This window comes from Heliangelus exortis, chromosome 2 (genome assembly GCF_036169615.1).
Source record: "Heliangelus exortis chromosome 2, bHelExo1.hap1, whole genome shotgun sequence".
In the NCBI taxonomy this organism is placed as follows: Eukaryota; Metazoa; Chordata; class Aves; order Apodiformes; family Trochilidae; genus Heliangelus; species Heliangelus exortis.
In genome coordinates, this window is record NC_092423.1 from 94,934,918 (window position 1) to 94,960,832 (window position 25,915).

The following is a 25,915-nucleotide window of genomic DNA, read 5'->3' on the forward strand; positions in this document are numbered from 1 at the left end:
TGTCAAACCACTAAGGATCTGTCTCTTGCTCAGCCCATCCGTGGAGTAGTCTGAGTAGGTTTAGCAGGTTTCCAGGTTTCTAACCTTTCTGCTTATAACAACATGCAGAGGCTAAGACATTCTTTTTATTATTCTGTAGTAACAGTAATCATTCTGTAACCTGCTTTAATCCTTGATGCTCAGTGGTAAGGCACAAGGATGGAGTACAAGTCCTTCTCAGTGAGATGGTGCAACTACTGAAACAGAACCTCTTCTTATTTTCCTCAATTACTGCATCTAGGTGCTGCCTCACTAGAAAGCGGAGCTATTGCAGTAGGATTTGTCTCTAAATCAAATGGTAGTAAATGTGTGTATGTAAAAAACAGGGGGACTTGGTGATGATTCTTTCAAATACTACTGGAGAAAGGTATTTATTTGAATCTTGTTCCCTGTGTCTCTCTCAAGTTTAGATTGCTACTAAACCAACTACTACCACTATATAAAACGTCTAGTACTATTCATTAAATTAGGAAGGTGGGGGGTTTTGGTTTGGTTTTTTACCCCCTCACAAAATGTAAATAAACAAAACAAAAATATTTCCACATGCTACTCTTTTCACAAATAATTTGAGGTACTGTTCATTTTAGATGATAAGCTATTTACATATTTACATACTCAGAGCTTGGATGAAATAGAGTTACTTTTCCCCTTTTGCCATGCATGCATATGTCTTTGCTTATTTTTGAGAAAACTTTTAAATTCTTCAACAGAATTCCAATATATAAATATCTGCTCTGATAAATGAGACACAGCTCCCACTATGGAAATTGTCTTTTGTTCTGAAAAACCAATCAATGATAAATGAGCAAACCAGACATAGTTGATTTTAAATGTTGGAGAAATAATATTTTTAATATTAAACCAAAAATATTGTTTTGCATCCCCTGCCAATATTCCCAAATCATTCAAATATTGTCAGGTAATAGAAGAAAGAAAACTATTTCTGATGAGATGTTCATATATAACTGAATTTTCCTAAGAATTATACATCTATTACCATATTTTCTTAACTTGTTTTAACTTTATCAGTTACACCATGCAGAAGTATTTTCCATTATGCATTACAGACTGATCTGCAGAAAATTTATAATTTAATATCATGACTTTTAAAATATTCCAGTAGATTTTTAATATTCACATTTTTTGTCATAGGCTTTATTCATGTTATATTTAATATATCCAGATTACATCTCAGGATCTACCCTTACTCTCTGTGTTCCACAAGCACCCGTACCTTTAAAAGAGGACTTGATAAAAAAAGGACAGATAGTAAATATTACTAAAGGAAATGAAGAGAATTATATGAAAGTTTAGCAAGGTTTAACACACTATTAACCAGGTTTATCAGATGTCTCTTTCTGGGCTCCTTTCTCTGTTTGCCTCTCTTCTAGACTCCAAATGAATCCATTCTTTAGAACTGGTGCTTTATCTGCTGGAACACAACTGCTGCTAAAAAGATTTGAATATCTTAACTTCATTCATCACAGCTGCTGTCATGTCAAAGCACTTAACAGAAGGTTCTACTGTCAGATGAGAAGTTAGCACACCTGCTGAAAACTGTGAATATCAATTAGCTGTATTACAATGCAATTTTTTTTTCATGCACGAGGAAAGTGTATCACTCGAATGTAAAGCATCTGGATGAGAATGTCCTGGTCCCACCTGAAAACCAGAAATTTATTTCCCCAAAATTTCCGAGTAGAACAATAGCATATTATATTTTACATTCTGTTGTGCCTTTTTCTGACTGGGTTTTGCTGAGAAACAATTAGCCAAACGAAATCTCAGTTCTGGTTGAAACATTCTCAGTGTGCTGGATTGTCTTTTCGTCCACCAACAAGGCACCATGGATGTGCAGCTCAGCTTCTTGTGCACCCAGGCATTCCTCTGATCTCCAGCACTGCTCCATTTATCAGCTGCAGCCCTGCAGTCCCACCACCTTCGGAAGGTTTGCTCCCAAACTCCATAGAAATGATTTCTGGGTTTTGAAAGCAAAGGCTGATTCAGGACCTGCCCCTCTCCATTCCCCACTGATGGCTCATAGCTTGAATTTGTAGCACACCTTGCTGTGGTCACACCTGGGTACCCTCAGTGCACTGGGATCTGCCACTTCCAGCATAAAAACCAAGTGAGAGACCAACAGCATAAAACCCTTTCAGCCTAATTCTGTGATTGGGATTCCAGCTACAGCCTCCCAAAGCAGACAGTTTTCCTTACACTGTCTACTGCTCAGACAATTGGTGTGACATTTAATTTCTCCCTTCAGTGGGAGAAGACACTCGGGCAGAAAGATTCCTATTCCAGCATGTGCCACCAGCCCTGAGTAAAAGGGCAATTATGTCTCATGGTTCAGGTGCTGACACCTTTTCCAGGGTGGTCAAGAGTGTCCATCCCCTGCTCCATCAATGCTGAAAATGAGGCATGACGGAAAAAGAGAGGGAATGTGCTTCCTGAAAATTTCTGCTGTCAGGTAGCTGTATACATATAAAACCTGCCAGTCACAAAATTGGCTATGATGCCTATGCCATTTCTCCCCCTGCCAAAATCTGATGCCTAAGCAGAATTACGTGCCCAGCATATGACACGTGGGTTTAAATATTCCAGAAAAACCTGATGTGTCTGCGGATTAACGCTGATCTTCTAGGTTAGAAGTTGTAGCTCATTTTGCCATTTCTCCCTATTTCACACTGCTCTTTGTTAGTCCTTCAGGAGCAGGACAGTTTACATCACTGCAGTCGAGTTTCATATATTGGTTTATATCTTGAATTTCTGAGAGCTGACATCTCTATTTCACTTTAGAAAACTCTGTCTTCAACTGCACTGCGAGGGCCTACCAAAATTCTGTAGACAGTGTTATAATACTGCCCACAGCATTAGCTAACATTGTAACCTTATATTTCAGTAATGAGAATACTTTTGGATATGCAACAGTAATAGTATGATTTTTGAAGAAAAAATCCAAGAGACAAAAGATACAAATCCAAGAGACAAAACTTCAAGAGACAAAAGATTGCATCTCTGACAGAACAACAGATTCTACACAGGTAGGAAATGTATTTTATAATCAGTGTTAACACTATATAGACTGCACCAATTAAGGAGTTAACTTGTTCTAAACACACATGTTCAGAAATATTGTTCCACCTGAGTATTTTTACAGGCAAGATATCATAAGAGCAATGTAAATAACTAAGTAAATAAATAAGCAACAGTTAAAGATTATCAGCTTTGTGGTTAAGCTACTACAGAATGGTCTTTGAACAAATCACACACAACTTCCCTCAAACAAATAAACAAAAGAGCCACTAAGGAAACAGTTTCTCCCTGTAAGCCATTATAAAATGTACAATCAAAGACAAGGTACATTCACCAGAGGACAACCTAGCACTTTGCAGCATGAAAAAGGTTCTGTTCTATAAATATTCATTTAAAGGGAAGCCAGGTAGAGTCAGGTTCTCCAGAGCTCATAAACAGAACAGCAACAAACATGGCAAAGTTATTTCCAAGTGAAACAAATTGAGCTCCTTAGAATAAAAGGAGAGACCAATAGGAAATGCCTTTGAGGTTTAAAACAGCATAGCAGCATTTAAAGCCTTTATTTATTTATTGTTGCAGATATCTGAAATAACAGATGGCTACAAAAAGATGTGCTTCCATTTAGGCTTCTGCTGCACTGTATTTATGAGAGTGTACAGTCACAAGACATATGCCACCTGGTTTTGAGCTGTGATTCATTCAGCTGCAGCAGCTCTATTAGGTGAAAATCTTTAACAACATTGAGGAAGCTGCTGGAAGTTCATAGGAATAAAATTCCTGCAGTTTGAAGCAATCTAACCTCTTTCAGTAAGATCAACTATACCTCATACTCTGTTCAGGAGAAAAAGTAAGGAGGAAGAAAGAGTAAGGGGGTTTTCTAGATCTAGGACTATCTCTAGCCTGGTATTTGATTGTCACTAACAAAGACCAAGGCATAAATCTCACAACCCAAATGAGTAATGAGAAGAACTTTGTTCATGAAATCTAGTCCTGAATTCTCATTTCAAGTTTAATGCATGATCCATGAAAGTTACTTATTCTCTTCTGCAAAAACATATGTGGCTGGGTACATTTACAGCTGTGTATCTTTTTGTAAATAAAAGAGCTATAAGGGCATTTCAAAGAGATCCTTTCTCCTTTCAGCTATAGTTTTTGAATGATGCTTCGTGGAACACCCTGGTTTTGTTAAAAGTCCTTCTGGAAAAGAGTGGAAGATGAATCAAAGATTTCTGCTGACTTTAATACACACTGACTGACACAGGGACTGACTACACATTTTCTAAGGGCCAAAGCATAGACACTCACATGTGGGAGCTGCAAGATTTGTTCTGTATGTATATAACCACACTACTGACAGAGAGGGGGAAGTGACCTGTCATGAGTTTCAGTGCAAACTGCCAACAAGGCTCTTCTCTCTCTTGCTCAACATTCCTCGTGGTGAATCCTGTGAGCACAGTCAAACTATGAGTTTAAAAACATATAATGTAGGAAGGAAAAAAAAATTAAAAATTCCACATACTAACGAGCCCACTTGAGATCAGTTTAAATTTTGTGACACATTTAGTGGGAATTCACCTCTGTCTACTCTATATACCTAGTGCCATGGGCTCCAGAGACAAAGAAGGTAAACTATTGGGGAAAAAATAGCATTCCAGAAGGCTAAACTGTAATTAAAAAATATCCTTTATTTATCAAAGAGTGAGGAACCACTGTCATCCCTCCAGTGAAACAGCTAGAAATTCAAGTAATTTTTTTCTTTTATCCCTGGTTGATTCATTTTGGTCAATTTCCTCAGTCTTGCAAAAGATTTCTGCATAATGCAACTCTGAAGCTGGATGAATCACAGCTTGAAAATGGGAAGATGTATACATATGTTTCTGACCATTGTTAAATGTACTTGACCAACTTCTGAAGTGAAGAATGTTCTCACTTCAAAATACTTCAAAATGTACTTCTTTAAGAGCCTCGTTTGCAAAAAAGCTGTGAATAGCATTTTGAAACTCAGCAAATATATCTTTAGCCATTCTAAAAAATTTTAATTGCAGTAATATTACATTACAGAATTGTAGGTGTATATGTATTATGATGTAACATGCTGCTTATGTTGTATCCAGAGCATAAGACAAGATTTAGGGTCAGAACTTTGCACTTTTTCCTAGATACATCATACAAATCATAAGTGTGCAAGGAATTAAATAATAAATTCCAAAGTGAAGTATAGATACTATAAAATGGTTGCGTGCTTATACAGGAGTTCTTTAATATTTCACCAGTTTTCTCCTTATGAGCTAGAGAAAGCTCAAAGAAGCTTCAATAAAGAATATAGAATAGATCTACTAATAATGGTCCCCTCTCTTTAAATTTAGGAAGACTTAAAAATTATCTTTCAGCCCCCCAACTGAAATTTCAAAGTCTTCTCAAGTTTTCATTTGTTTGCTCAGAATTCCAACAAATACAAAAGCCACTTCAGATATGTATCAGACTGCTGTCTTCTGCAGGAATCTTCACTTAAAAAAATAAGGAGAAATGTATTTGACACAACCCACCAAATGGAAGAGAATACCTTTATCCAGTCAAAGAGCACACATTTAGATTACTAAAGTAGGGGCAGAAGCTTGCCTGTATAACAACAGTATCAGCAGGACTCAGTGCTACCTTCCCATGAGGGATGGGACAGGGAGGAGGACACATCCGGAATAATTCTGGGAATTCCACAGGGAAAAAAATGTACAGTTTGAAAAAAAGTTGTACATGTCTGCACTAAATCTAAGCTCTTGCTGTACATTGTCACAGCTGGTGGCTGCCCAGGGATCCAATTCAAAAGAGATTCCCTTGGTGCAGAAATGTAACAAAACAGAGAATCTCTTACTCTTTCCCCATGGTACCTGCTAGCTGAGGAAGAGACAGCGTGCTGTTTTCAGGATGCTACAACACAAAGGGCCATTTTCCTACCAAGGTAAGCAGTGAACACACTCAAAGACTTGTCAACATGCAAAATGGAAGATTTGCCATTACTTGGGTAGTAATTTCCACGATGCTGCTCATTAACTTGGCACAGCATGGCACTATGGAAGACAAAAGGTTTAGGGTGTCCTTTACTTCTCTGCTCCCCCTCCAGTCCCAAATCATCACTTCTGGTGCTGTTAAATTTACCAGACTTCACTCGCACAAACTGAAATTGCACTGGAGATAGTTTCTTGTTCTAGGATTATATTTAAAGCCAGCAGATTCTCTTCCCTGACTCCTGCTTATGTCAAGGGCACTTTCAGGTCCCCATGTTTGTGTATTGTACTAAGCATCAGATCTTAATTCCTTGGCTCTGAAGTCACACAATGTTTAGGTAGGCACATAAAAAAATTAAAGGCCTTTGAAAATGTTCTTTTTTGTCACATGGCACAGTATTCCAATTTGAAATGTGTTTATGTATTTAGGTTGCATTCTCTAATCCAGACATATGCAGGTTTATCCATCATATACACCTCCAGAAAGAAGTTAACAAGTCCGAGAATGCATTTAATAAGAAGAATACTTAAAACCACTATTTAAAAATATTAATATGGGTGATAATTTGCCCATATGATAAAAGCTATTGCATAAAATTACAGACTGACAGCATCATAATATATACTTTTACTGTGTTCTTAAACAAGCAAGAAATAAAATTAGAATGAGTTGAGTAATGGAAAGCACTGAATGGCAGCCAGATGTGTGTCCTGTCCCCTGCAGCCCCCTGCCTACTTTGGCTGAGGAGAACACTGAACCAGAAGCACTGTATGGCTATACATACAAGAAAGTGCTAAAACTTAGCAGTGTGAGAATGAAACAAAGCACCTATTTAACAACTTGTGACAACTTCACAACAATCAGAAGAAGGGATGTCATGCGAAGAGATGAAAGTTATCATTTTTACGCTCTTTTTTTTTTCCCCCCTGAATTTAAATCAAAATATAGACTGACATTTGGATTCAGGTTCACAATCTTTAGCAGAAGTAAAATTTTAAACTTCTAAAAGTTTCACCAAAAACTCTAATGTCGCCATACTGCTGTTATGCTAAAATTATGGAAAAGGAACCCAGCACAGTAGGTTTAATATTGCTAAGGAAATAGAAATTCTTCCACTGTCAGGGCTACATGCAAAGCTACGATAAGCCTGCTCTAAAAAATGCCTACTTTCATCTAAAAATGCATAGTAAATAATTTCTCCTGGAAAAAGATATTTGTGCTGCCCTTAATATAAGCATAGTGGCAAAAAAGAAGAAAAAATTTATAAAGTTTCATTGGAAAGTTCTTCTGATTAATAAAAATACACATAGACATGAAACACAGCCTTTCTCTGTGGATACTCAATAACTGAACACCCTGCATGGAATTTTCTTAGCACAGTACAGCTAATAACTGTGCTCCTCTGTCACAATGTTTTAGTGAGTATAGCTCAACTTCTCTTATCAAATACATTACCCTTCTGCTAAAGTATTCCTTTGAAGTTATCCCTTCTTACTGGGAAGGGGTTCAGAGCTTGGGCAGACAGAAAAAATGATTATGTGCAGTCAAATGCAGCATACAAAGCATTTTTCAGCATCCTAGGTAGAACAATCAAATCAGGCTTATGAAGGAGTCTGACTAACATAACAATTTCTAATATTGAATAGAAGTTGCATAAGTTTCTGCACTATAGTATTTCTGCTGCTCTGTAATATATTTAATTTGTGTTTGGAAAAAATTACATGAAAAAAACTACTCCTGGGTTCAGCCTATAGTGTTTTCCTTTTAAAGATCTAATCTCTATTGGTATGAAGCTCTGTCTGGAGAGGTATTTATGTCACTTAACATTTTCTCTACCTCTGATATGGATGCATGTAAGGAGTCACGTAACTGCTGTCCCTTCTGATCACAAAATAGCATTTGGTTTGTGAGATTTTTCAATTCATTTTGCTAAATTTCCAGATTAGCAGAGAGACTGTATCCTAGGATGGATCAAAAGAAGCATGGCCAGTGGCTAAGGGAGGTTATTTTCCTCCTCTGCTCTGCTCTTGTGAGACTATACCTGGAGTACTGTGTCAAACTGTAGAGCCCCCAACACAGGAAGGACACAGACCTGTCAGAGAAAGTACAGAGGAAAGCCAACAGGATGATCAGAGGGCTGGAGCTCCTCTCCTGGGAAACAAGGCTGAGAGAGTTGGGGTTGGTCAGCCTGGAGAAGAGAAGGCTCAGGGGAGAATTTATAGGAGCCTTCCAGTACCTAAATGGGGCCCACAGGAAAGCTGGTGAGGGACTTTTCACGAGGGCATATAGCAATAAGACAGGGGGTAATGAAAAGAGGGTAGGTTTAGGTTAGACATTAAGAACAAATTCTTGACTTTAGGTGTTGAAAACACTGGGACAGATTGTCCAGGGAAGTTGTGGCTGCCCCCTCCCTGGAAGTGTTAAAGGCTTTGAGCAAGGTGTTCTAGCAGGAGGTGTCCCTGCCCATGCAGGGGTCTTGGTACTAGATGATTTCTAAGGTCCCTTCCAACCCAAACCACTCTATGACAAAAGGCACGTTTCTAGTGTTCTTCCTTTTCCTAGAAACTACACATATAATTTGGAATATGTTTTCTATTTTTATCATGACTTTGGTTTGCAGAATTGTTAATTTAAGTTTCACACATGTACACAGATATTATGTGCCAATACTAGAAGCCCTACATATACAGATAAAACACATAACTATTGTTCTCACCAGAAGGCAGAACACATATTTCTATTCCTTCCAATCTGGAAAAGGCCATATGATATTTTCACTACAGTGGTTTTATGAACATTCCAGTGCAGAGAACAAAATGTTTCATATTTCTCAGTCACTATAAAATATAACCTCACACTCTTCTCTCTCTGTTTTCAATAGTTACGTAAGTCTGATATTAAGCACACTCTTTGCTCTAGGTCACATAAAAGATAGATACAGTTTGATGAAAATGTAAAGGTGCTCATTGTTGGCAACTATAAGATAAGCTGTGGATATGATGTAGTGTTTCCCAGAGACTGGTAATCAAAAGAAAGTAGTTTGATGCATTTCCTTCTTCTGCTATCATGCTCAAGCTCAAGCCCAAACTGAAACTCTCGAGAGATGAAGATACAGCAGTTATTAAAATAAGCTTAGATCCTGGCACACACATTCTTTGGTGGGAGGGACACAAAATAATAGTGGTTAATAATTTTTTTAAAAGTTCTCTTTCCAGGAGAAAATTATCTGAAAACATCCTCCCACTTCCACCACTCCTTCCTTCCTATCCTGATGTATCTCAGTTATTTTCTGTCTGCTTCTGGCTTCTTGGCTTGACTCACATTTTCAAGTAAAATGATGAATTTAAAATTTCATGTTAGTGAAAGAGGTGTTATTAAAAATGGAACAGCAAAGCAACTAAAAAGAAGCATTCCCTAAGGAGTTATGACGAGAAATTAAAGGATAACTCTTAGTTTGATTTCAGAATCAGACATCAGTAACGTTAAGTGATTAGCATCCTTTATCCCAGCATAAAGTTTGCCTCCACAAAGCTACCTATCAAAATATTTTGTCTAAATTTGAACTGTTTTAATAAGTTTGTGTCACTTCAGCATTGCGAGTAACATAGCTATGGCATTCCTTATCAAGCAGCAGGCATATTCAAAATGAGTTTATTATTTTGTCCTATTCCATGCATCAAGAGGATCATAAGGAAACTAGAGAGCATTTTAATTGATAAATTATGACCACTTATAATAACTTGTATCTCTAAGTTGTGCATCAAAATACTTGTAGGGATTCTTCAATTAAAAGTGGGCAAGCAAAAACACCAGCCACAAATATCTTTCATTAAATTAGCCCCTGAAATATGAAGTCTTTTAATTTAACAATCCTTGCTAATTGAACATGCACTGCTAATAGACGTTCTTCTTTCTCTTACACTTCATTTTTCAGTGTGCCAATATTCATAGTGAATATCAGACCTGAACTGCTTATCACCTTACAGAAAACTCTTGTACATGCAGAATGGTGAAATATTAACCATAATTCTTTCATTGTGACTATCCAGATAAGAAAATGTTTTTTTTAAATCATTTTGCCTGAAGTGCTTGCCCCTAGGAGAAAGGTTTCCTGTGGCAGTAAATATGTCTATTATACTTTCCACAGTCACTAGCACACAGCAAGGACTTAAGCATAATTTTGCACATACCCATGTCAATATAAAAAACTCAAGTCATGGTTTGGCATAAACACCAAACAAGACAGAAATCTTTCTGCTAAGCAAAGGAAACTTTGGGATTTTTAGCACATTAAAATGGTAACTTAACAGTTGCATTTATGCTCGCAGATAATACAAGTACAGAAAAATAACATATAAGGGACATCTAACTGTGATGAAATAAAAATTTCTGATATATTATGTAGGGTAAGAATAGAAATGTGAATCTCTTAAGCAAGCACACTTGGGAAGTTTCTTAGGCAGAGTGATGCTGAATTGTAACACATTGGAATCTGGCATCATTGGGATCATTTTTTTCTGTCACGTAACCAGGAATCCTGGACCTAATTGCCACAAACTATTTGCACATCATAGATTCATTATAGAGATATACACATTCAATATAGAGAATAAGTGCACTTATGAACTATGAGATGTGAAAACCAATGTTACACAGAGAAGAAATGAGAAAATTTTATAAAAAAACATAATGTAAATTTGAACTCATAAAAGACAAATTTCTGACACAGAAAGTTTAAGATGTTACAGTATTCTATACTTGGCCACATATTTTATATCTGCGAAGTCTGATAAAAATATGAAAAAAGTATGATAGATAATATGGCTTCCTATTTAACACTAATTTTCACTAGATGGCATTTTTGATCTAATTCTCACTTCTGTGAGGGAAAAATACCTGAGTGAGTTGCATTCAAGTGTGATGCTATTTAGAACTGAATATATAATTTATGAGACACATAAAATACATATTCAGGAGCTGGCACATCTTGACATATTTTAGCTATGCTGTTTAGAAGAGATTTCACATGGAAATAACAGCAGTGTTGCAATAATGCACCCAAAACTAATGTATGATAATATATGAAACTCTTCACGATGAAATGATAATTTTATAACATGGTCTATTTTAGCATTTACATCTCATCTACAATCACATATTTTCCTTTGATCTGCATAATACTTTTTTGTTTGCTCATTCAGGGTGTAGATTTAAAAATCCTGCTAACATTTTGTAAATCTGGGGACTGACTGAAATATTCATATCCATGAGTTTTGCATTCAGTTTCTGCAAAACAAACAAACAAAAACCCAACTGTAACTATCTGCAAAAACTTCATTCTTGTAAGTACCTTTGTGTGAGCAAAATACACGTAAATATTTCTGTTTCAAATAAAATGCTATGAAAAAAAAAAAGTCTGAATTATTTTCTCCTAGGAAAAAATGTCTTGATGGGTTAATGGCTTGGTTGTTGGCCGAGAGATGCCAAAACAGTTGTCAGATCTCAGTGATTCTCACTCAGGCAGGTGAAAACTGCAAATGCTGTGCAAACACTCAGAGGGTGAGTCAGGCTTCCTCTAAGTCTAAGGTAATCTACTCCTTTTTGGTCAGCAAAAACTGGGTTCAAAGCTAATTCTGTCTGTAACTTCTATATAAAACATACTTTAAAGCAGCAGTTTGGCTTCAGAGCTCCTACTGACTTAAGGGCTGTTTTCAGGGAGATAAGGGCATCACCACTCCCCTACTGTTGAGCCTGAATATTGCTTTACTGATAGTGGAATGGTATAGACCCATTCTCTGGGTATTAACCTATAATGCAACAGGATGTGTGGTGGGACAATTTCATGCTTTGTGATGGTACTGAGAAGGCTTTATTATAGGATTTCCACAGTTGCAATGACATTTTATTGCACTGACAGTTTATTTTTTGGGGTCTAATATCAATGTTAAAAAAAAAAGAAAAAGAAATCTATTTCTTATAGATGACTTTTCACAGAATCACAGAAGCATAAAAAGTCAGGGGTTGGAAGGGACCTCGAAAGATCGGATACCACATATCATCCAGTACCCAGTCCCCCTGTCAGAGCAGTGTCACCTACAGCAGGTCACACAGGAACATGTCCAGGTGGCTTTTGAATGTCTCTGGAGAAGAAGCAGCTTTTTAAGGAGATAAGCTTCCACTACCAGTAATCAGATTTTTTTTATTTTTTTTTTTTAAGTCTAAAGCAATCATGCAAATATTTTATCATAAAAATTGTATCGTCATTAACATTTAAAAATCCAACAGAGACCCGTGACTATCAGAATAAAGATTAACTTCAGTCAAAAATGGCTCTACCTAATTACACGGGCTACTGAAGAAATGCTCAAAAGTGGTGGTCCTATTTATGCTACAGTGATTTGTGGACATGGATTATAGGGAAAGGTTTTCATCTTGTCTAAGTCAGCAAAATTAGGTTTTGGTTTTTTTTTTCTTCATGAGCATATATGACTTGCAACAGCTGAGGACAAATTCCTTAACAATAAATGAACTTCTCTTTGTCTCACTATGAAGGCTTTCTTTTTCATTTCTCATGGTTTTGAACATTTAAATAAGCACAAGGAGTAGGTATCTTAAATTCATATTATCGATACTGTTAAAATTTTTTGTACATTTTCTCTTCTCATAGTAATTATGCACTAGGATGTCATCCATGTCTCAGGCAACATTCCTGATTTACTGCAGCATAAACAAAAAAAACCAGTCAAACCTTGAAGATAACAGCTTAAATTGTCCCTTTCTTTGGTATTTTATTACACAATAAACAGAACTGCAAGATTTATGGCTCATTCTTGCAGTTCGATAGAAGGTTTGAAGTACAGCTAAGGTAATCAGAGTATTTTAATAGGCATCTTGAGCCTTTTGTTGTATTTCTTCAATCCTATGACACCCTAGTGCTGGTCCATACCACGAGCATAAGAAGTATCAGTCCTTTGCTTTGTAATGCTGTCAAGAAAATAGTACAAAATTATAAAGAAAGCCAAGAGAAATCCCTTTTCCTCATTTTTATACTAGATAAACTCAAGATCTATGGTCCAGAAGTTACAAGAATTTTGCAGCCACAAGCTTTGAGAAGAGACCTTCTCATGGATATCCTAGAGAGTCAGAAGATGCTACTAGGAAATGTAAAGTAGTAGATATTGTGACTGAAAAAGCACATATTGGTACAGATATTGGTACAGCATAAGCCACCCTGGCTCTGTGTCCTCCTCTCTTCCCTGACCCCTATATATTTAAAAAAAAAAAATAGTTTACTTAGTACATGGTGACAGTTAAGAGAAAAACAAGACTCTTCACAAACAGAGTCATGGGAAATAATTACACAGATTGATACTTAAACCAAAATGCACATACTTCATCAGAGGAAAGAGTTTCTGTAAGAAGTGTGAAAGGGATGAGCTGTTTCTCAGTATAAATACCTGCTCTGATGAATGGAGAATAATAAGACAGTTGACATGAATGAATAAATGAAATACATTTATATTTCCTAATCCAGAAAAGGTTATCTTTTCTATCAGTGTTTGTGACATCAAATGTTTGGTAATGATAGGACTGCCATATCACAAACAGAAGGTCTGCAAACTTGCTGAGACATCCAGGAACATTATAAAAGCAATAATAGATATAAACAAGTGGACAAAAATTTGTCAATAATGAATAATTTACATTGATGCTGCATTTACAACAATTACAATGAGAATAGGCTTCTTCAAATTAAAATTTAAACTTCAACAGTTATGTAAACAGGCTCTAAAATGTAATTTCAGCAACAGCATTGCTTATGATTATTCCCAAAACCTGGGATGTCCACCCATGAAGAGAAGAGACAGAAAGCACATTTGGGTACCTGCATTCACTGTTTGATGCTGTCAGTCCATGGTCAAGAAATTAGGAAATCTGACAACTTTAGATGTCTGTTAGACATCCTGAAACAGGTGTGTGCAGAACCCTTATTAAAAACACAAGACTCATTCCTATTTTGTCAAAAAATTAGGCAAGTGTATGCACACAGAGATGCTACTCTGGCATGTGCATAATAGATACTCAGGAAGAAAATATTTTGTAATTGTTATCTATTTATACAGGTGTGTGTGTAAAAATGGAAAAATGAGGAAAAACTGAAAGCATGTTTCACAGTTTTCACTAGCTTCCATTGAAAAGCACCATACTCAGTAATGAAAGAATTTTACAGAAGTCCAGTATGGAAAAGAATAAAAGTGATTGTAATTAAATCCTTAGTGAAATGCAAGAACAACGAGCACTGTTGCAAGCCAGAGGAAGAGTATTTTTCTTGGAAGATGAAACCAAACAAGTGATCAAAATCCTCTCCTGATTGTATTTCAGCCAGAAAAGATAAGCACAGTGGTATAACTAACTAGCCATGTGTCTTCTGTAGGCTGAAAACACGTGAGTGCACAATTAGCTAATTCTCAGCTAAGTTTTCAATTAACAAAGTAGATGTGACAATAGTGACTGTAAGTGGCACCTTGGTGCAGCTCATAACAAGCAGCTTTGAGAACAGTCTGTGATGGCTGTACAGAGCTCAACATAGATTAAAAAAAAAAAAAAGAAAAAAAGAATTCTTATTACTGGTAGTAGAAGCACCCACCAAGGTTTATTCTCAGAGACAAAGGTGGGTTGGACAAGACCCTGATTTCCTGATTTCTATCCTGAGTGAAGATGAAAGTATAAGGAAGACAAAAGGCTAAGCATGGCTTTAGATTCTCAGTCAACACCTTCTGGGGAGAAAAGTCCTGTTGGCAGAGGGGAACAAGCTGTGCCTTCCCTTGCATGCTCTTGAATTTCCATCACTTTCTTGGGCTGGGCTGAGGGATGGCATTTCTGCACACAGGATGGGATTGGATGTTGGTAGGAACACAACCAGCCATGCTACACGGTGTGATGCACACTACCAGGACAGAGGAAATAACTCTGGTGCAGTCCCTCTGCATGCAAACCTGGCTTATCAACAACAGCATAAGTATTTGAGTTATTATAGAGAGGAGTAAGGGTCTTCTCACTTCTCCCTGACTCTTCAATTAAAGCATTTGCTGCGGAATGATGAAAAGCCCTATTCCCATTAGGGCCTCACCTCTACCATCTGCAGTTAGGATAGGTATAGGTACACTGCTCTGCTGCTCTGCACTGACTCCTCACATGGACACTTTTTGCTAGAGGCAGAAAAGGACAAAGCCTTTGATATTTACACTGCAAATTCCAGATTGTGAAACTCTGGTTTTGACCAATTCCTTTCTTTCTTATCTCTCTCCCACTCTGGTACTGCATTTTCCTTTCTTCTATATAGCCTTGTCAAAGAATATTTCATTTGTTCTTATACTCAGAACAACAAGACTTTGATTAAAATCCTTTCCCAAAAGCTGTTTTCAAGAAAATTTCAAAGATAAACAAATATCCAGCAGCTAAACAGCAAACTCACTTCTAGCATTCAAACTTGAAACAAGTTGGCATACATCAGCTTTGGAAAAGATGAAAAACTTTTGCTGTGGTGAAATCTTGTTACCTCTAAATTGGTTGGAAGTTCCTATTGTTATTCACAGTTCTTACTTCTGTGAAATTTCTCTCAGTTTCTTACAATGTATCATTTTGATCAAATAAATGGTTGGCAGGATATAAGCATTCACCAAGATGAAAAAGCTGTCTTGAACAAATAGAGAATGAAAGATGCTCTAGGAATTTAAAATTTTTCTTTTTTCTCTACTGAATAATATTTTTTTAATCAGCTCTGCACAGCTAAAACTCATTAAGAAGAGTTATAAAGAATATAATCTTACAGCTTGATTAAACTGAACATACTAGGTCGGGTTCCCATTGTGCTTAAATTTGCTTACTATGAAAATAAACAGGTCTGTACTAACAACAGACTATATGTCATGTGCTATAAATATTGTAACCATAATATTGTTCAGTGTTAGTAAAGAAAGATATACATAAAAGAAAACCTTATAGAAACCTAAGTTTAATGTATTTGAAATCTTCTGATATTCTTTTTACAGCAAATATATTTAAAACTTCTTAATAATCAATTAGCAGGAAGTTAGGTCCATTTTGTGTCACTTCAGACAAGTAGTTGTATATTTACATCATGCCATGATAGCTCATAAAAATTAGAAAGCAGAGAGGGGGTGGTTCTCTTTTCTCTTTTCCAGTAAAACACAGTCATTTGCACTTGAAATTCTTGGACTGGGATTGTCTCCTGAATACTGCTGGCAAAATTATATCATTAACTTCCCCTCATTCTTCCCATTACACAACCTATTTTAAAAATGGGTTGTTTCTAGATTATAAACATTTTTGTAAATATTCTCTATGGAAGTGTTAATTTTTTTTATATATATATTTTTTACTTAATTTAAAAATAAAAGCACAAACTATTCCTGCAAATAGATACTGAAGAAAATGCAACTTTTTACCCAGTAATTTTTTTCAGAAATATGCAGGCTGGCCCTCAACGCAAATTGTTTTAAAAGAGATTTCATGCATTCATGATTTTGATTAATAATTTGACTCGAAAAGCTAGTTTGTCAGCATAGAAATATTTCACTTTGTTTGAAATTACAAAAATGAATTGGGAATCTCCTTGATTCTACCTGTGATAACATACTAAGACAGTGCAGATTTATTGGCAAAAAAAAGATTTAATAGAAAAAAAGAAGTTATCACAAAATTGACCTTTGACAAGAATTTTCAGTTTTCTCTCTGATATAACAAATCTTTCTTGTTCAGACACCCCAATACCAGCAGGAAGTTTGGGCCCATGGAGGTGGTTACATCTATTTTTCCACCACACATTCTTTCATTGAACTAAAGCTTTCATGACACCATGAGGGCCCTTGAATTTTATGATATAGCATAGAGATCACATGACTGTGGCATAAGTGCAGCTCATCTTAAGCCAACTCAGAGCAAAAACTCCTGGTTTTAGTCAAGTTGAAATAGGGGCAAAACTTGATTCACCTCTCATGTGAACAGTGAGTGAGAAGACAGTGTCATCACATATTCATGAAGTCATTAAGCTAAAACATAAAAAAAAGATTTATAACTAAAAATTTGTGTAGTTTGCACTGAAGAACATACCTTTGCTGGGTTTTGGAGGAGAGAGGAGCAATCAGACAATATTTAATTGCTCTTCCTACACTGTTTGGGCTTTCAATTGTAACGAGACCACAGTGACTTCTACACTGTCAGGTGTAGCTTGGAATAACCTTCTTGACAACTGATCTCACTGCAGGACTACTCAGAGAAAGGGCATCACAATACAGGGCTTAAATGAAATCAGAACTCCTGATTTTAACAATATAATATGAGTATTAATCTTTTTGCTTTTTCCCCCTATTCTTCACGGCTGATAACTGTAAGAACCTCTTACCTCAGCAACCATTTATCAAAATGAAAAAGAATATGCCAAGACACTCTTTAGAGCTTGTCAGTAATGTTCTTAATTAACTGTAGCAATCAGTGTTGAACAAAATGAGGTTCATCTTTACCAGTTTCTGAGTAAAGCACTTCCCATTTCCAACATGCCATTTTTGAAAATCAGTCAAACAATGAAATATTTTGCACAGAATTTCAAAGCTCAAAAGAAAGGGTCAGGTTTACTGCATACGACTTGAAAAGACACATATTACAGTAATTTTAAATAATGTACCTCTTACAAAGTTTCTACTCATTAAGTACCTTGTTTCAGGTGGCCTTTATCATACTTCAAATTTTATAGGCTTCTTTCACTAACGTGAAAGTCTTGATGAGATTCCGCAAAGGAAATGGGAAGGTGGCAGGCAATAAAGCATTTCAGCTTTAGCTGCTGGTAGACACTTAGTGAAACATTACTGTGATCAGGTTTATATAACAGATATAGTCTAACATTTTATGTCATTCACATTATTCTGGCATAAAGATTAGATGAGAAAATGGATTCTGTACTCTGTTGCTGGGTACAGGAACAAACAATGGAAACGCTGAAATGACAAATGTCCTCCAATTCATTTTACACGCTTTAATTTGCACAAAATTGTAGAAGACCACTTTGGAAATCCCTGCAGGATTAGCCTAAGGAGATTGAGCAGGATGATTCAGACCCTTCTAAATATTTAGCAACTTGAATATTCTCTCATTATTTTTAACAACATATCAGATCTACTTAAAAAGGCTGGAAATTTATGTAGCTGGGAGAAATAATTCCTGTATGATTTCATCCCCCTTTTATGTACAAAACCTTTTATCTGAATGGTTTAACACTACATCTTATTCTATTTACAACATATTCAAAAGCAAGAGATGGGTGAGCTCCCACCTTATGACACCAAAAGACAAGGGGCAATGCAGGCTTGCTTACCAGGGCCAAAGTGGAGACAGAGTTTCCCTCTGTTTTGATTTGCATAAGCAGGTTTATGTTTCTTGCATCTTTAGTGTGAAATACAAAAGATAATTGTATATCAACAACAAATTCCAACAGAATTCATTGAGTAAATTTTTATTTCTATATCACTTTGGTTTTGACAGGTATTTAAAGGCTTATGTGGTGCTTCCAGCTTAAGTCATGTCTGACTGATGACTGTCGTTTTATTTCTGAGTTCCTCACAACATTTAAAAATGTGACTCTCGCTCTTAACAGGCATCTTATAACTTTTCAGTGTTATTGAATTACTTTTTAATGGGTTTACAAAAAATGTGGTAAGCATTTGTGGTTGAGCAAATAAGTGTTTGTGAAAAAGCAAATTGTCAGGCAATTTATTGCTGAAAAAACCATTAGTGTTCTCTTTGAGAGCAAAACATGTAAGGTTTAACTGGTGTAATTCTTATGCAAATATATATTCCTTCACATGAGTGCCATCACAGAAATGAATAGGATTGCTTATGTGGGTAGGTGTTCACCACTTTGAGCATGAACAGCAAAACCAAAATGCAAATAAGGAATACAAACCAGATTAAAACACAACAGAGGTGACTAAAAGGGATTCTTAATTTTGAAATTCTTGGAGAGAGGCCAGACTGTGATTAGATTTTCAGATGATAATTTCCTCAAGGATTTCAATAACTGCAATACAAAAAGCTAATGCATACTTCCATACCAAAATTTTATTTGGCCCTACTTGTTTAATAAAATACAAACGGACTGTTTAAAATTTGTACTATTCAAATTCTCTAGAGCAAGAAATACAACAGTAAAAAACAGCTAGCTGAAAACTCAGTCTGCAATTCTTTTTCTGTTCTAAGCAAATTTAAGTCCTCGAATGCAAAATTTAAAAAATATCTTGTATTAATGCTTTTATCATCTGCTGTATAAAAAGATACATCCTTTGTTTTTCAGTTTTTAATATCTACTGAAACGGTGCTAGCCCTTATGCCAGGCAGCAAAAATAAACAAGGAGTTATGAGTACATATACAGCTGGCATTTTTCATGCTAATATGATTCTTGTATTTTTCTCCTTCTTAACCATGATTTCTCTTCACAAGGTTAATCTTGGCATGTAATTTTTGTGGTTTTGTAAATCTTGATGCATAGGAAAATATAACACAGCAATGAATTTTTATCTTCCCTAGAGCTCAAATTCTTTATGGAGCTGTCTATTATTCATGAAAATGTACAATTTACTTAAGTCTTACTCATGTATACACAAATAACGGTGTATAAGTATTCTTTTTTTCTTTATTACTTTTTATGTATATAATAAATAATGTAATGTAATGTAACTACATTGTAATTGCAATTAAAGGCAAGATTGGGATTATTAATATGTACATGTTAGAAACAGTCACTGTCATTTGTAAAGCAATGTATACCAGTGGAGATTTTAAGTAAAATCATTCCAACATAGAAGTTTAGACTGGAGTTTAACCTGATGGTTAGAAAAACTTCGTGCTGTTTCCTTGCATGACAGCAATTTCCCTTTTCTTTTTCACTGTGCAGTGCTGGGGGCTGCCACGTGTCCCGTGCCCCATCAGATGGAGAGGGGAGACAATGCCCAGCGCTGAACGGGCATCACTGTGTCAGACAATGAAACCCTTCACCAACGCCTCCTGAGTGGCTGCATGTCATGGATGGATGGAAACTGTCAGACTTGCACCCCTGTACTGTAAAATTCAAACTGAACATCGGTAGGGATGTGTTGCTGCTGGTAAGAGCCAAACACCAAGTTTTTCCTATTGATAAGACAGCTAAATTGCTGCTTCTATATTAGCAGTGCAATTAAGAACTGAAAGACTGCAAGGAAGACAAGAAGCCTCTCTTTAAAGCTATATGAAGACAGAAACCAGCCTATCTCATTTTAGGGTAGTGTTCTGCAACTTGAGTTCCTTTAGCATTAATATTCTGTGTTTTAATCATTTCAGGTCTTTACATGTGAGTGTTTTCATGGGCAGATGGAGGACGATAAACCTGACGCCCTTTACTGAATTGCCTTTTCTTATCTGAAATGTACCCTTAAACCAATAATAAAAGAACCCCTACCTTCTTCCTCTGAAGCACATTCATTATCAGATTAACTCACACTACTAATTAAGTTACATTCAACTGCTAAATAACTCCCAAAGAGCCAATTTATCTAAGGTAGTATGAGCACATATTCATTTCTCCTTACACATCACCAGCTGTTATTAATTAAATTCTAGTCACTTCAGACTGCAAACTTGAAATAATTGGCACTACAGAAACACTTTTGCACTGTACTTAACAGTGAGTTCAGCTGTTACTTTACTGATATTGATAGTAATCTGAATATAGGTAGACACCACTCTGGTTATTTCATTTTAGAATTTATGAGAGGAATGTGTGGAATTTTCAAATTCACTTCTTGCATTTAAAAAGCGTTGTCATGAGTACACACACAGAACTGAGTTTGATGGATTATTCTCTAATGAAAAAGTCTCCTCTCTGAGGGTGTAATAGACCTTGCCAAGCTCAGAGGAGAGGGCAGTGGAAGGAAGTGATTTTTCCCTCTGCAACAGCTCCTCTCAGTTCCTTCTCAGCACTAAGCTGAGGACTGAAGCAATGCTTCCTTGCTACCCACCTTCCACCCACACCTTCAAAGCATGTCTGGGCTCACACTTTAACAAGCAGTAGGTCTGTTCTGTGCAAAAACTGTCAGTATGAAAAGGTATTAGGAGGAAATGGTGTACTTTGCACTTCCTTCAGCTTCGGTACAGATTGGTAACATTTAATTAGTCATCGCAGCATTTAGAAAATGAATATTGTTGCACGCAGATGAGCTGCAACCAAGAAATAAAATTGTCCTCTGGATGCATTTCTTAGTCCACTGGTAAAACACAAGTAGTCTCTCCTAAAATCAGCTATGCTTTCCCAACTTTCAGTTGTCACAATAAATGTAAGAGACATGAAAATCTTAAGTCCTGAAATAATTAATAGTCCCAGGTTTCAGTGGAAGTGTGAATAAAATCTGCATACTTCCAAAAAGAAAAATTCTTGCATTTTTAAAAATGCTCAAAGCTAGTTGGTACAGATATTAAACTATTAATTGATTTATCAAGTTCTGCTTTCCTTTATCACAAAGACTATTTAATAGAAGATTGCAGAGAAAGAACAACATGAACTATATTGATGTCACTTCCTATAGATCATAACATGCTTACTATTTTTCTTCCAAAGGAAAGATGCATCAAGAACATAAGAGAAACTCTAATACAAATAAAAAAAATTTTTTTTTTCATTCTTATTCTGTTCATGAGACAATATCAGTGATAAGATCAACATTTTTAAGATGATCTGCAAGCAAAAGTGTTTTCACTTTCACAACTTCTGGAAGGCTTTTTCTTTTTTCTATTACTATTTTTTAAACATAAGACTACAAATATGATTAGAAATTCACTTTGTTGTATGGGGGATGATGGGAAACAAATGCTGTACCCTTTAAAGAGTCACCCACTGAAAAAACCAACTTCATGTCTTTCACCCATATACTGCATTTCACATTTTTTTTATAACATGCACTGTTTCTTGCATTGGGCCCTCTTGTCTGTGAGCAATTTCTAACATCCTATCTAAATGTAAATTGTTTATGCTGATTATTAAGAGAGAAGTGAAATAAGATCCTTAAGTCTTTTCCAAGTAATGCAAGGGAATATATGTATGATAGATAATTTTTTAGAAGAGAAAACAATACTATTAACTGAGTTCTAAATTTAAAATGTAACAGTACTTTCAGTTGCCTAAAAGATAAAAATCAATTTCAGCTTAAGAACAGTGAATCATCATCATTGCCATCAAGATATGTTAGTTACAGCATTGTAAGTCATAAGCAAATATTTTAGATTCTAAACATATGAAAGAGAACTGGATACAGAGAAAGAAGATATGTATATACAGTAATCCTGTAAATTAGGCAAGTAAAAAATTCATACATATGATTCACCAAGCAAATTCACCAAGACTAGCTCTTATTCCTAGAATTACTTTGTTTTAATCTTACAACTCATATAGCCACTTTATGTAGATTGAATTTGGCACCCTGAGGTTGCCTAAATACATACACAATCTTACTGGAAGAAAATACTTAAAAAAACCTGACATTCATTAGACACCATGAAGCTACACTGAGCCAAATTCTCTCCCCATCTTTATGTGGTTATTCTAGGAATAATTTTCACCATTAGGTTACAAAATAACTAAAAGAAACTTGGTTTATGTAAATTTGGGAATCCCGCTGAGGTTCCTGACAACTGATAAAATGAAATGAAGAGAAATCAGCCAGTGCAAATAAAAAGGAACTTGGGGTGAATCCTGGTCAAATGGAAAGAAGCTAATGGACATCCTCTGTGTTTATAAGCAACTTGCCTTGTAAACTGTAGATTTCTCCAACGCTGTTCTGCCGGGTGATATGATGCCAATATGCACTACGAGGAAGTGAGATCGACTTGGATAATGTCATTGGTTCAGACAGACTGGTCTGGAGCTAAAAACCAAAGCAAACAGAAATGGAAGGTCACACATAACCATACGTGATAGGTATCTCAAAACTCTAAATTGAACTAATGGTGTCATGAAGATACTGTTTCAAGGGTTACCACAGGTTTTCTACTATCCTTTAAACTATGTTATATTCAACAGTTGTGTGAATGCTCAGGAAAAAGCTGCAGAAATGTATTTGGATATATAGGTTTGTTAGCAGAGGTTACTATTAGGACATAGCAATATGTTCCTATTTATCTACAGCTATTCTTGCTGCTGCCAGGATTTTGTTATTTTCTTCTTTATGATAATAATGGGTTAGCATATGCTTGAAATCTAAAACCCCTTCACAATCACGTTTCTTTTCGGTCATTTAACATGCATATTGGATAAAATATCCAGAAAGAGGATAAAACAGAACCTGAGAAAACCAGCAGAGAATTAGCAATGAGGAGTCATTAATCTCCTAATCCCCCATTCAGGGAGGATTCTCATCAACAGTAGAAGTCTACAGCCTCAAGAGCAAGTTTTACCATTCCAGGGGACTTCATGTAACCAAAACTGAATTGCATGGTAAGAGGCTGTGTGTAGAAGAGCTATGACACTGAAACCCAAAAGGACAAATGTAAATGTTATGAAAGAGAGCTCTGCCTCTCATGCACTATAGATGTGAGGGAAAAACAAGACTAGAAAATAAAAAAAATGATGGAGGATTGTGCGTCCTGACAACCACTTTGGATATACCTGTGTAACTTATGCTTTCTCTGTCTAGAAAGAAAGACAATTTATGTGTACCTCTGGCTTCACAGAATATATTTTTGTATCTCTGGCTTCACAGAATATAAAGTTCTATCAGTAAACTGAAGGATCTAGCAAATCACAATGATACAGTGGAGCACGTAATTTCTTCAGGGGATGTCTGGAAGGATCATCGCTGAAGGATCAATTATGTGTGAAGATTCAGAGTGGAAAACTTAATTTCAGGAGACCCATCAGGATGGATGCTGTGGTACACTGAAAGGGTGTGCCTAGAAACCCACGTTTTCAGAGTCCAGCTACAGTGCAGCAGGTATCCAAGGTCTGGATCATTTACTGCAGGATAATCATTATCTCCTTGGGATTTGACATTCAGAATCATAATGATGAATTTAAAAAAGCTATTTTTATGTGTATAAACTCAAGTTGTAACAAATTATCCCCCCCCCCCTCCACCTTTTAGGGACAGTTCCCACCCAAAGATCTACAATTATTTCATCTTTCAGTATTAACATACACTGATATGTGGCAGGTATTTTGCTTCAGATCAATCTAGTGTAACTACTTCTGTTGTTTTCTTGATAAGTGTCAATAAAGTTACTCCTGCCTTCAGCTAATGTCTTTTTTTCTCATTTATAGCCATATATTTAATTTTATTTTTCAACGGTGCAGATAATCACTGGAAGCTACTTAAGCTTGTAGAAACATTTTTTTCCATTAAAAAAGTTCAAAATCTTTACAACAGGAATTCAACCTCTGGGGACACTTGAGAATTCAGTTTATTGATACAGATAATTTCCTGCAATTTCCCTGTAATAATATAACTTCAATATACAGACGATTTATTCATAATTTATTCACCCAAAAGGTAAATTATAGTCTTGAGGCAACAGGCATCAGTATGCATTCTGAAAAACATTATTCCAGTAAGGGGAACAATTTGACTGTGGTTCAATATCTCAAAGCTAAATCAATGGACTGAAAGTTATATTATTATTATTAATGATATGAGGTGATTAGGTTCTTTCTGATCTGACCAACACTGATGCAGTGTTCATATGCACACATTCATGCTTTGAAAGAGTGAAAAAAAAAAAAATTTGCTCCTATATGTTAAGGTAAGAACTGCTCTAGTGCAGAAGATAGCATGGGGAGCCTTCACTGAGAAAATACAATTTCTATTTTATTAAAGTATTTCCCATAGGAAAAGAAACCCAAACAAAAAACCAAAACCAAAACCACAATCTTTAAATACAGTCAATTTTCTTTTTAGTTTGAGATTTTAAAAAATAAACATGTTACTAAAGACCTTTTCTACCTGTATATCATAGAATAGATGATAATGTAGTAGCACATTAATTTGTTCTTACTAATTGTTAGAGCACTATTAGCTACAAATTTGCTTTTTCTCTTTTTTTGCCAGTATAAAAAATACAGTACTGGTCAATTGTAATTGACAAAGACAGAATGCTTACTCCCACGAACAGATGTTTGTGAAAATATTTCTGTGTTCAAAAAAACTTGGATAAGCTACTGAAAGAAACATATTTTCTCTAGAGACCATTTTATATGCCAGGCTGTGGATATTTCAGATAAAAAGCTTGAAACCCAGGCGAAGAAAACAGACACACAAACATCAATTTAATCTATTGTTCATATACTAATAAGTAGGCTTTTGCTAAATAAGTTATTACAGGTTAAACTAGAATTTAATATACAGAGATCTACTGCTTCAGAGTTTATCCTAGATACTCTTCTCCTTTGTCTTTTTTACTATGCCTTGGAAAAAACCAACTGACTTCTCTACCCTTTTCTGAATCATCTAACTCAGAGAACATTTCACTAGGGAATATCAAGGATATAATTTTAAAATTTTATTCTCTTCTTGAAATAGGTACACTATCAGATTTATTTCTGTATTTAAGTTAACATAAATATATCAATCAAAACAACTCTTTAAAAATTCTTTCACCTGTCTCCTTAAGCCTATTTACTTATAAATTTTATTCAACATTTCTCAGTATGCATCCCTTCTTACATAAGAAGCCAATGTTGCTTCCAACACTGGTACACTTTCCTCAGGAGCTGGCAAACAGGTTCAGATGCATTAGCACTATAAT

The 25,915-nt window shown here is 35.8% G+C and overlaps 1 protein-coding gene across 1 annotated transcript in view; it reads right to left on the reverse strand.

The window, feature by feature from the left end:
* The window catches only part of DOK6 (docking protein 6), a 238,320-nt gene that overhangs the window by 15,300 nt on the left and 197,105 nt on the right, over nt 1-25,915 (reverse strand). Inside the window, exon 7 of the mRNA XM_071737070.1 lies at nt 22,926-23,043. Within this exon, the coding sequence (XP_071593171.1) occupies nt 22,926-23,043 (118 nt within the window). The remainder of the gene's footprint in view (nt 1-22,925; nt 23,044-25,915) is intronic.